Raw genomic sequence first — 13802 nt, 5'->3', positions numbered from 1 at the left:
CTATACTCTGCAGTTTTCTAAAATATTTATCTGTTATATCAGACTCAAATGGGAATAAAAGGATCCACGCCTGTGTGCTTCTTATAGTGCCCTGTATACATAACGAAAGGTAGTGGCACGGTATGTAATTTACCTATCTAAGAAATCAATCATCTGTCTATAAGGTAAATATACTTCCGTATACCCGCATTTGACTTCAGTAGACAGTACGTACATAATATAAGGGCACGGGCCTCAGGCTAAACTTGTTACATTGTAGAATGCCCATATGTACGGATCAGCGTTTTATATACTCGGGTTTTAAAGGCCGCCGAGGAACACCAGCGTCGCTAGGTGGGGATAAGGTGCGTGCACGAGCTCATGGTACGTATACCTCTAAGTACTGGCGCTTTGTTAATCAAGGCAGGTACTCTCAGCCCCTTATGGAAATATGCAGTGTTTTTTTTAATTGACAAGTTTTTGGAATGCTTGGAATGTGTCGCTACTACGACTAAAATTAAACAGACGTATCGTCCTATTGTTATGATAGGTAGGTTTTTACTTAATAGTGGACAAGGATGTTAAGTTTTTTCACATTCACTGTCTATTCATTAGTTTTTTTAATTTTTTTGATTTTCTTAGCTATTGTTCATAATATTTTATACAGGCTCCACTAGATGATAAATGTCAGGGATTTTTCTTCTCATTTACATACAACATCATGCATGAGTGTACAACTAAAATTATTCGTGTTTTCATCTAAATTTCGTTCCTATTTACGCTATACCAACATTTTGTGTACAATGACAAACACGGAAATTGAAGTCCGTATATATATAGATCAGTACAGTAACTTCACGGTATTACAGAAATCGATCAGTCCAGTCATGACATAACTCGGACACCCCAGTGTGATCCGCCTGCATGTAACAATAAGTCAATATACCCAGTATTTGTTGCCTTTGGGTGTATTCATGTAATCGATGGTTTGTGTTTAACAGGTTACTGTGTTAATCAAACATTTATATAGGGCCCACAACACTATGTAATACGGCGGTGGTGTCCTCCTAGTTTGAAAAGCCCCGCCCTTCCCTCATTTGCAACTTTGATTTTTATGAAACATTCCTTTTCTTTATTGAAGAAAGAAGCCTTAATCAACGCCCCTCCCACCCACCCAACCCGGTAAATTGTATTGTTGTGCATACATTTCAAATCAATGTAATTTTCCATAAGCATATTCAACAAAATATCTGAACATATTGCCTTCTTCCCCTATTTGACTTTGACAATAAAAGGCTTGTAACGGATGTTTCAAACTGTTTTATATAAATATTTTATAATCATTGATTATTGTAGGCTATGTTTCATGGCGAGTTATACAAGAAGACCCTCCCTAGATCCCGGGTCCCGGCCTACTTCCACGTGCCGTACATAGAGGCAGGGTACCGCTATATTCACCAGCCATGGACATTCTACATCTACAGTATCTTTTACAACAACATGGAGACGCTCAACGTTTGGACGCATGTCGTGGGCACGCTTCTAATGACGTCACGTCTGTACCAAATATCTGTCAACTTTGACCTTGGTGACCCCTACATGTGGCCCCTCTTAGCAGCGATTCTCTCTTTTACGGTCATGTTCGTCACCAGTAGTACCGCGCACATGTTTTCTCACAAATCTATGGAAGTGAACTGTTGTATGTTTATGGCAGACTTTGCATGTATTGGTCTCTATGGATACGGCACCATACTTACCCACTACTATTATTCTTTGGATCAGTGTTTCTTGGAATCGGTTCTTCTGAGGAACGTGTTCTACTTCGGTTCAGTACTTGCTATACTTAGTACCGCCTTTGGATCGATGTCCAAAGCTATAGTTCATGATCTTCATTCCAAACGACGGACAGCCTTAATAGTTTCGGGTCTAGGTGCAATATATCTTTTGTCCAACATTCCAATTCTCCATAGGATCTGGAACTCCGAGTGGACGGACGGGATCGCTCACCATCTTAAACAAATGGCCAGTATGATTGGCGTCTGTTTCTTCTACTCTACAAAACTCCCAGAACGTCTCTCACCGGGGACTTTTGACTTCATAGGAAACAGCCACCAAATCTTTCATATCCTGTTCGTCTTGTGTACTCAGAATCACTTGGATGGTGTCGTCTGGGACATCAACTTCCGGCAGACGTTCGTAGTCCGTCGGCCTCCACCGTCCCTTTGGAACATTTTTGGAATCATTGCTCTTATCTGTTTGGCAGACATACTGACTATGAAATATTTTTATTCTAGATTTAAAAAGAGATGTTTGAAGAAAGATACAAATTCTAATGAACTTAAGGCGAAAACCAATGGCTAAGCCAACAAACAGAAAAACCAGCCAATAAAAAGAGATGCTTGAAGAAAGATACAAATTCTAATGAACTTGATGGAAACCAGTGGCTCAGCCAACAAACAATATGGGGTTGGGGTTTCCGACCGATGGCTGTTTTTGTTTGTTTTTGTTTTATTTTGGGTTTTTTTGCCTACCTCTCCATTCAATTCAATTTTAAGCCAAGAACCACAGCTCTAAGAATTACTCCTTTTTGTTCATTTGTCCCGGAAAAGTGATAATTTGACCTTGAAATCCAACATGATTAACTTGTCCTTAATTTTCATCCCATTCTTTCTAGTAATTGCATAATGACATCCTCTTCTTTTTGTGAAAAAAAGAAGAGGAGCGGAACTTCTTCCCTGGCAAACGAAGATGGGTACAAAAACAGAAATTTCTGGCCTGTCGTTATAATTTTGTAATACATATGGGTTTAGGGTATTTCAATACTCATTTGTTGAATGTCTCATTTGTTATTATTGTAAAAACTGGATCTGGTCTACACTTGCCAAAATGTAACAGTATATCACATACACATGTATATACTTCAAAATGTTAAAAAATATACTATACTACGCAAATATAGCTAAGCGTGATCTAGCCCAGTCAAGTCTTTCAGCATACTACATATGTGTAATTTTACCAACGTATGTAATGCATCGAAATGAAGATTCATATATACGTATGTAACACAAAACTTTGATGGATTCTTTTATATACATTTCCAATATTGTTATCGTTGTTTATTAAATTTTTACTTTTACCTCCAATATGACATTCTTTTCTTTTCTCTATTTGTACAACAGAATCTAAATTCAATTGAAAGGGTAGAATCTGTTGTTGTTTTTTTTTTCTTTACTAAAATAAGATGTGCGAACATAGTGTGCAGAAAGCCCATACCTTTAAATATATAAAACACATTCAATTTGTGGATTAAGTATTTATAATAAGCATTTTTTTTCGAAAAAAATTTCTCGGCAAAATTTATTACTAAAAAAATAATGGTGTCCGTGGGGTTCGAACCTTAGCTGTATAAACTTTCTTTCGAGACCAGACTGCACGCTAACTACGAGACTACACAAGTCCTGATACATTTAAATCATATTTGTGATCACTGGCTTAATGCACTTCAAGAATATTTCTCAAAAAGATACAAATATTTAATATTTCATAAAAGTATATTTTGATGGTAGAGTCTTTCCTCCATATGCAAACTTTAAGGATTAACTTTCAAAAAATGGAGCAAACACATACTCATTTTAGAAAATGGTGTTATAGTATGATTGATTGATTGTATGTTGTTTAACGTCCCTCTCGAGAAATTTCCAATCATATGGACGATGCCACCAATTGCGGGTGGAGAGCAACAGATATTTTCCTATACTCGGCATTGAGGGACATTGAGCAATGAGGGATCTTTTTCGTGTCAGCACCTACTGTGATACGGGACCTCGGTTTATACGGTCTCATCCGAAGAGTCTCCACGTCCCACAGTGGGATTCGAATCCGCGACGTGAGGATCAACTCCTGCTTTGCGACTCTAGAGCAGACGCTCTAACCACTACGCCACGCAGGCGACTTTGTTGACGATTGAAAAGACGCCAACACGTTTTTCATAACACTCCTTGTCATGATCGGCAAAACGGGATATTCTTCGACAAATCGGTAATTAAGTTAATATTGGTCTTACAATTACATGTAGTATGAAAAACGTCATTCATCTTTGACTTAGATGGTATTGCTGACATTATTGTATCAATCACAAAATAATGACTTTTAAACCAAGACTTGATATTCTTGTCTCATCAACTTGTTTGTCAATAAATTACCTTGTTTTAAAAACTGTTCATACGTACAGCATGCTCTTGCTCTTTCGTATCGAATCAACTGAGAGATATAAATCCCATTTGCAGGCGATGTAGGTATATTATGCATATGTAAGGGAAGTTGACGATTGAAAAGTTAAAGTAATCACGTTTATCATAAAGATTGGCTGTTAGATAACCATTAATGTTTTTTTATGTAAATGTCCAAATATGACACAAATGTGTCTGACTCTGTGGTATCTTTTATTCAAATATTATTTTATCTAAAAGTTATCAAAACTTCAAATTTCTAGACGGGTTTGATTGACACACCCTTGCACTTTCACAAAGAACGAGGGCGCTTTTGATTGGCATTCGACAGGACTCTGGGCTTAATTGAAAAGTGAAAATTTTATCGACATGTCACATGAAATTTTAACATTTTTTTTATTCATCGGGTACCTGTGCAACAGGAAAGGAAAATATTTTCCCCAAATTGAGCTTTGATTTGCTCAAAAATAACTTGAAAATTGGCCAGATCAGACATTTGGTACAAAATGGTACATTGTTAAATACGTTTTTCTAAACTTTTTCTATCTCTGGGTCTTCTCTCCATGATTTTGAAACGTTATTTGTGTGTATTTTAATTCAAAGAAACGAATACACATTTTTAAAAAATGGAGAGAAGACCTAGAGACCACGAAAAATGAACTTTTTCCCAAAAAAATCCAAATGTGTGAATGTGGTGCTTGTTTGTCCTTTTAAAATCCACTGTAAATGTGTAGCGGTGATAGCTCAGTAAGTAGGGTTACCTTTCAGTGCGCTCGACACAAGAACTTTTTGGTTCGAGCCTGGCATGGGCCGTTAATTTTTTTTTTTTCATGCAAACAACCATTTGTTTTGCCAGTTTCGTTTTATGTACTGATGTATTAAAATTTTGAATTAGATAAATTTTGGTTCAGTTTGGTTCTCGAGCGAAATCAATCTTTTATTCTATAATGTACATGTACACGTGTCATACATCTATGCATTAAATATTTTAGGTGTTTATTTTTTGTGAAACATTACTATGTTATAGTACCCCAAGGAAAAACGGACATAAATGTTTACAATCTGACAAGGTCTTTCAAACTAAATGAAAAAAAAACCATGGACGTGTTTGTAGCTGCCCAGCTATGTTCATCCAACCAAATCATGGACATTTAAACCATACATGTTTCGTACAAATGCAGATCACTCGCCAAATGCGCCCATCTTCTTTTAATTTTATGCTTAAAGGTGCATAGACACAGATTTGAAGTTAATATTTTCTGTATAATATCACGACATGTTTATATTTTATTAGCATTTCACACAAAAAGATATCAAAAATTTTATTTCATCTTAAAGTTATTAAAACTTCAAATTTTCAGACGGGTTTGATTGACACATCCTTGCACTTTCACAAATTTTAATTTTATTCTTAATACCGGTACTTAGGAAAAGGGGCAATCTTGTTGTGTATTAATGAAAAATATTAAAACTTTAATCCAGAAAAATAATTATATTCAGATTAAAAATTGTAAGGAAGCAAATCCCCTTCACAAGTATCGTCATTCCGCGCTAAATGTTGTGTACAGAGTTTAGCAAATTGATCACACCCGTGAAACGTAAAACATTTTTTTTTAAACAGGGCATTAAGAGCTCTGTTATTGTTGACGTTTACGATTCACCGGGAGCGTTCAATTGTAAGTCTGCTCACCACACCATGCATCTTTAAAGCTCACTGGGATGTTTTGTATCAATATATGAATGGAAACAGCTATTGTTCATTGATTATACGTCGTCGATATATAAACGTCGAGGAAAAGGCCTTGTGCATAAGATTTGAATAAATTCTGCATCAGCTCTGCTAACGGAGCGCAATTGGTATTCATGGGAATTCCTATAGATTGTTGGAAGACCTGGTCTCCAAAAAAAAAAAAAAAAAAACAAACAAACAAACAAACAAACAAAAAAAAACTCCAAATTTCTTGTGGTAAGACATTCCCTTGGGTACAAATATTTAAGCCTTGGAGTTTGTTCTAATTCGAAGAACATTTTTCCTTGGCCATTAATTTTCAACAGTTAGTGCTAGGCTTTTATTTTTCACTTGTACAGCTCTTGTGACAAACCTTCCCTTGTGTACCAACAAATTTGATCTGTTGACACATTTTTTTTCAAATCTTAACCATGGTCATGTTTGGGATTAGGTTTTATTACTTGTAGTAAGACTTTTCAATGGGTACTGGTAATTTTTAGCTCACCTGAGCCGAAGGCTCAAGTGAGCTTTTCTGATCACATTTTGTCCGGCGTCCGTCTGTCTGTCTGTCTGTCTGTAAACTTTTCACATTTTCGTCTTCTTCTCAAGAACCGCTGGGCCAATTTCAACCAAACTTGCCACAAATCATCCTTGGGTAAAGGGGATTCAAGTTTGTTCAAATGAAGGGCCACGCCCTCATTCAAGGGGAGATAATTGGGAATTAATGAAAATTTGGTGGCATGTTTTAAAAATCTTCTTCTCAAGAACCACTGTGCCAGGAAAGATGAAACTAATGGGGAACCATCCTCAGGTAGTGTAGATTCAAGTTTGTTCAAATCATGACCCCGGGGGTAGGGCGGGGCCAAAATGGCCGACCAAAGTTTTACATAGACATATATAGGAAAATTCTTTAAAAATCTTCTTCTCAAGAATGATAAAGCCATAATTCATCATATTTATATGGAAGCATCAAGTTTGTTCAAATCATGACCCCCGGGGGTAGGGCGGGGCCAAAATGGCCGACCAAAGTTTTACATAGAAATATATAGCAAAATTCTTTAAAAATCATCTTCTCAAGAATGATAAAGCCATAATTCATCATATTTATATGGAAGCATCCTCAGGTAGTGTAGATTCAAGTTTGTTCAAATCATGACCCCCGGGGGTAGGGCGGGGCCAAAATGGCCGACCAAAGTTTTACATAGAAATATATAGCAAAATTCTTTAAAAATCATCTTCTCAAGAATGACAAAGCCATAATTCATCATATTTATATGGAAGCATCCTCAGATAGTGTAGATTCAAGTTTGTTCAAATCATGAACCCTGGAGGTAGGGCGGGGCCACAATGGCCAATCAATTTTTTCAAAGAAATTTATAGGAAAAACTTTTTAAAAATCTTCTTCTCAAGAATGGCAAAGCCATAATGGATCATATTTATATGGAAGCATCCGCAGGTAGTGTAGACTCAAGTTTGTTCAAATCATGACCCCGGGGGTAGGTTGGGGCCACAATGGCTGACCAAAGTATATAGAAAAATTCTTTAAAAATCATCTTAATAAGAATAGCAAATACATGATTGATCATGGGACTACTTTTGGATTTAAACTTTTCAATAATAAACCAGTAACTACTTTTTTCTCGTCACAGTGCTCAGGTGAGCGTTTTGGCCCATGGGGCTCTTGTTATCCTTTGACCTTGGATTTTGACATAGACCTGAAAAAAATCTAACCTTGATCATAACTCTTGATCAATTACTGATAGGGCACAGGCACCTGACGTTACTTATTTTTCTTTTCATAAAAAAAAAAATATACCCTTACCTTATAATTATAATGTAAGGGTATAATTTTTTTTATTATAAGAAAAATAAGTAACGTCAGGTGCCTGTTTGATAGGGCTATTATATTTTACAAGATTTGGTTACCAAGATTCTGATCATTTGACATTTGAGTTTGGTCTGCTTTAAACAAAATCTTTTGATCAGATAGTGCTAGAATGTGTGCATTTCTTGTGAAAAGACATACTTTACGCATCACTGATTTTGACCCTTTGTCAGTGACCTTGGGAGTGACCCTCTTTTTAAAAACTTTAACATTGGCCATAACTTTTGAACGATTGGTTCTGGTGCTTTTCTATATCGGAGATGTTTCCTTGTGACAAGACCTTTCATTGGGTACCATTATTTTTTATATCTTGACCTTGGATTTTGACTTGCATTTGAGACACTCTAACGTTCGCCACGAACTGCCATATGGAGACGTCTTCAGAAAATGTTTATTAACAAATATTTACATCCACTGAATATTTTCTCCTTTCTCTTCCGGCGCATTTTACGTGTTTTTGGAGGCCTTTTGACATGGCATTATTAAATTATTTCTAACTTATTTATCCTAGGTGAAAGCTAGGCATAATGCATACCACTTTGAAGGGAATTTCATAGAGATGATATTTTATGACTATTTAGATGCTCAACCACTGACCTTATTAGTAAAAATTGAGGTCAAAGGTCAATTAAGTGCATAATTTTATGGAATGTTTTGATACTTTTTAATCTTCAAGCTAAATATTAAGTATTATGTATGTTGAAATAGGAAATTTGGGATAAACCCACAAAAGAGCATTATACTGTAGTACATGAAACACATAAACTTTTTTTTCAATTCTGCATATAACTACTTAAAAGGGGTTGCTAAGCAACGCAGAATTCTTTAATTTTTTACTCAATCTAGATACATTTATGCATCCCAGCACATATAAAAGTTAGATGTGAAGTCATAAAATAACAACAGACATACAACAGATAAATTGTCTTAAAGTTTGACCTTATTGGAACTCTTTTAGGAGGTCAAAGGTCAAATAAGTGCAAAAGTTTCATCAATTTTTTTCAACACTTTTCAATATTCTTGCCATAATTTTACACAATGGATGCTGAAATGGAAAATTCTGAATATACTCTCAAGAAGGGATCAGAACTGCAATATCCATGCATCATTTTAGTTCAAATATCTCTTTAATGACCTTTAAGTGGTTGCTAAGCAACAACATTTTAAAGGTTTTGGCTATGTTATTTCACATTATGGACACATTCTAGACACTTTTTGTATATTTCATATTGTTTGTAAGATATATATTGGCCATAAAGATGAAAGAACATTTTTGTAAAAATTGACCTTGACACTCTTGTTCTTCAGAAGGTCAAGGTCATATCAGTACAGAATTCTGCTTTAAACTGTAAGTAAATATCAATTTTGAAATGCTTCATACATGGATAAATCATCTAATAGTTGACGTAATAAAAATGGCGAACGACAAAATTTGCAAGCAAAGAATTCTGGTCTGCATCTTACAAACCCCTAGCAAAACATGTATACAATCTTTTTGTTAAACAAGAAATCCATTCTCTTGATGCCATTAAAAATAATCTTTATTTTCATGGATTTAATCTAACAAGAAAAAAAACTAAATGATTTCATTACAAGATTTTTCTGGTATAACAGCTAGCTTAAGGGTACAATAAAGACTTGACATGTTATCTTGGGGGGAAATAATAATAATAAATAGCATTGGCAATATTTAGCCCAAAACTGTTTAGTCAATAAGTTGAAAATTTGACGCTTATATCCAAAATAGACAAATCCAGGTATACTGCAAGATGAATTCCAAATCAGACTGAAATCTTCAACAAAATTTTGAAGAGCACTTTTACTTTGTGTCCACCATTCTTTTATCAACTGTTACTTCTCTGGAAGACTGGAGGAAATTCTTTGACTTGTCCAAGACATTATAATTTGCTTTCAAGTTCAAGTGATCAGCTTCTATCCAGTAAATGATTTAAATATTTTGAAACAGATACATGTCATTGTGTATATGAATTTACATTTATAAATAAAATTAAGAATGCTAAAATTACTACATTTATTTGATTTTCCTTTTAAAATTAAGATTGCATCTATTGTGTGATTCAAGTAGTTAAATGATATTGTTAAGTCAATGTATCAGGACTGATAATTCAACAACCTTGTAGTAAACCATTATGGTAAAATTACTGAACTAAAACAAATAGCATGTATGGCAATCTGACTAAAGCCAGACCTCTGTTTACGCTATCGCAACATATAAAAAAAATCTGGCAGTGGATGGAAGATCTAATTTTAATTAGATTGCTATGAAAGCCATGAAAGGACACAGCAATTTTTCAAAAAAGTAAAAAATGAGATCTCAAATTAGACAATCCAATTCCACGGATACTAAATCATTCCCTCGATTTATAATTCGAGATCTCAAATTACACAATCCGATGTTACAGATTACTAATTCACCCCCTTGATTCATAATTTGATATCTCGAATTACATACTAGTAATTCGTTTTCACAAATTAATAATTCGAGATTTGTTACAACGTCAGTCCTATGATTTTGGCAATCTGTGCTCTTGAATTTTATTACATATATGTACAGATACATCCAACCATTTTAATCAATTAGTGCGTTCACTTCTTTTTATATAGTTTCAGCAACCAGTCATTTCCAACCTCTTTCATAACTAATTCAACATATATTTATTTTAGAAATATTATGATTACACAGGACCCATATTCACTTTACTATATCGGACTTTCAATTATCTTAATATACACATAACACAAAAACCTCTAAGATTTTTTGTTGTACTAATATCAGTGCTATCATATGAAAATGTTCATGTATTTTTCTCATTTTGGACCGTAATATGTAATAAAAGGTTGGATGTAAAATACTACAATATTCTATTCTTTAAACATGTATTACCATATCCGATATGTACAGATAAATAATTTTAATGAAATCATGGGAAGGGTTTACATTCCCAGGGAACATATCATTTAAACTAAGAGAATGAATTATACAATCTGAGATAATGGATTGTGTAATTTGAGGGAAGATAATATGTGAGAATATGAATTGGCAATTTGCTATAACAGATTGTCAATCCGAGAGAATGGATTGTGTAAATCTAGAACTCGGTTTACTTTTATAAATTTTTATAAATTTTTAAAAATTCTATGTCCCTTCATGGCTTTCAAAGATTGCATACCTGCATGGCTGCCAGGGTTGTAAAAAGGAGGGAGACAATAGACTGCAATGTTACTTCAGAGCAAAATTCCTGGGGCAAGGCTGTTCGTGAGCATGGGAGTGTTGATAAACCATCCAGTGAGTTTGACCACCCATATATATGATGTTCGATAATTGGAAAGTGTCTGAAAAAATGAGAAAATGGAAATTCTAACCACAAACTTTATGCAGATTGGAAATACAACTGCAGTCTATAAATGAATGCTATATCATGAGAATGACACAAATGAAATTTGACTTTAATTTTTGAAATTTTAGAAATACAGAAATTTTCAACAACAAAACAAAAATTTACCTGTTCATTGGTGTCCTTACATATTAATTGGCATTCGTAGTTCATGGTGGGCTTAGCAAGTGGGTATTCACAGATGAAAGTATTGTTGCATATGGTGCCAGCACCCTAAAAATTCAAAGTGAAAGTGGTATATATACACACTGGTACACACATACTGAAAACAACTATCAGTCTATTTAATATTATGGCAACTTTGATTTTACTTTGAACTTACGAGTGTTTGTCATAAAGAGACATATAAAACCTTCAAAAGCAACACAAAATTGGCTGAACAATACGAAATACGCACACTGAAATATGAAGATCTACTACATGTCTACATTTAGTTTTCTTTTGAACGTGAACTAATTGCGTTTTAAACTTAAACTATTCAGTCAATATACACGTATTCTCACCTGCTAATACCAAAGGATGTCCGTATTATTTGATTCATTGATGTGATGATCTTCGTCGTGAAATAATCATGAAAATTGACGTTCAGATTTCGGATCACCATCATGTTGTTTGTTTACTGCTACCACAGCGGAAACACGTGGTTATCTCAATTCGTATCAACTCATACAGTGATGAGTCGTATTTATTTATAAATGCAAATTCTTGTATTGTTAAATTTCGTGCCATGTAGATCTAATTAATTTCCAAATTAAGTATACAATATAACAAGATACAACTATATTAAAATCTGATTTTTTTTTAGTAAAGATCGACGTTTAGGGAATCTACAATTTTTCTCAACATTGTACATCACTACATGAAATTTTCATCATTACATGTGGATGAATAAATTGACATTTCATTTCACACAAAGGCAGAAAGATAGTATATATAAATTTTTTAAAATGTATTTTTGTATCATGCATTTATTTCAGTAAAAATATATATATATTTAAATGGTCAAAAAGTCGTATAAAAGAATTTGTTGTTTCGAGTAAGACGCAACAATATCGACCTTGACGTTACATGGTAAATATGACCGATTTTTCCATAAAAACTATGCGAAGGTCACAAATTCAAATTATCGTAATTAAGAAAATACTGAGCGTAAGAAGGCCTGTAAGGGTTTGTTGGAAAGGAAATTTTCTCCACTTTTACCAGCTTTATTTTGTTTTCCCTATTTCAATACAGAAATAAACGTAAAACTGAGCTTTGTTTAAACATTACGAATAAAACCGAGAAAAAACACATAAGTGCAAGAAAATTATGGTTTTTAAAATATTCCTCAAAGAAATAATAATAATTTTTATATATTTTAAAAGTAGAGAAAATATGCTTTAAGAATATACCATGCTTTCTTTATAAAGTTAAACAGGAAAAAATTGTCAATCGTCTGGAAAATCGGCAATCGCTTTGGAAAATTACGCCATTTTCAAAAAGTCACGTTTGTCTTTACAACGTAAAATAGATTAAATACCGGCAATCAAGACATAATCTTTTTAGATATTCTAAAAGTAGAGAAAATTTCCAAAAAGATGATATATAGTTTACATACCTTCATGCTAGCATTAAATAGATACGAAGATCTTATTTTCGCGAAGTCGTGTTTTAACGCGCCACCGGTCAATTTGACCGGTACGGAAGTGAAGGGGTTAACAAAACCCACTGCGTTAATCACTGCATGAACTACATTAGGCATGTTGCCTGTTCAGATTTATTGATCAGTGGCTGTTCCACCAATGAAATGTATAAAGACGTTCGCGTCATTAATACAATAATTAATCTTTTTAATCCTACTTTTAATGATTATTTAAACAGATATAAATATAAACAATAAAATGTCTTTCTTTGTTTGTTATTACTGGAATTAAAGGTCGCAGCTATTGCAGAAAAAATTTACATAACCTGCTTACGCGGGTTTTGTATTTTTTCTGCAACAACTGCTTCCGTTAATTCCAGTAATAACAAACAAAGAACATGAAGAAAGCATTTTATCGTTCAAATGAATGATACTTAAAAACATTTACAGTAAGTCGTAAATTTTTCTGTGAAAAGGGATGCAAATCTATCTTACCATGTTTTACATAGCGTTCTATTCAACTTTGATTTTGTGATACTGTGTATCATTTTTAATTTGAATATTTAAAATTTTCAGCCGAACCAAGGGTATAAAGCATCACTGGAAAAAAAGGAGCCCATATCTTTGTACAAATAGCCATGTTCTTTAAAAAATGATACGCTTTTAATGCGATCATGTGGGAAAAGTCTACTTCTGGAGAGCAGTGGACACCAAGGTTCATCTTCTTCTCACCTTGAGTTAAGAGGTTGGTATACTAGTAAGTGTACCAAGACTGACCCCCATAGACGGTAGGTGTGACGTAACGGTCAACTGCTAACCCTCTACGTACATTTAACATTGAGTGATAATATTCATGTACAGGGGAAGAGAACATCGGTCACAGTTTGCCTACACCAAGGTAAGTACCGTCATTTCTATCCTCTTTTTGGGCCTGTGTGCGATT

At 34.2% G+C, this 13802-nt stretch overlaps 1 protein-coding gene and 1 long non-coding RNA gene across 2 annotated transcripts; one reads left to right on the top strand and one right to left on the bottom strand.

Moving 5' to 3' along the window:
* Positions 1-293: 293 nt before the first annotated feature.
* LOC134253457 (membrane progestin receptor alpha-like) lies at positions 294-3114 on the top strand. The gene is made up of 2 exons (XM_062735978.1): positions 294-363; positions 1336-3114. The coding sequence occupies exons 1-2, from the start codon at positions 361-363 to the stop codon at positions 2338-2340; spliced, it is 1008 nt and encodes a 335-aa protein (XP_062591962.1). The 5' UTR covers positions 294-360; the 3' UTR covers positions 2341-3114.
* A 7934-nt stretch (positions 3115-11048) lies between these two features.
* On the bottom strand, positions 11049-11916 carry LOC134253466 (uncharacterized). Its single transcript, XR_009989133.1, has 3 exons — positions 11742-11916; positions 11347-11451; positions 11049-11176 (listed from the first exon to the last, which is right to left on the bottom strand). It is a non-coding gene; the product is annotated as an uncharacterized LOC134253466 (long non-coding RNA).
* Between the last annotated feature and the right edge of the window lie 1886 nt (positions 11917-13802).

Source organism: Saccostrea cucullata, unplaced genomic scaffold, assembly GCF_032062105.1.
Source record: "Saccostrea cucullata isolate Sc308-1 unplaced genomic scaffold, CSIRO_AGI_Scuc_v1 ctg6849, whole genome shotgun sequence".
Lineage (NCBI taxonomy): Eukaryota > Metazoa > Mollusca > Bivalvia > Ostreida > Ostreidae > Saccostrea > Saccostrea cuccullata.
This window is presented reverse-complemented; position numbering and strand designations above follow the sequence as displayed.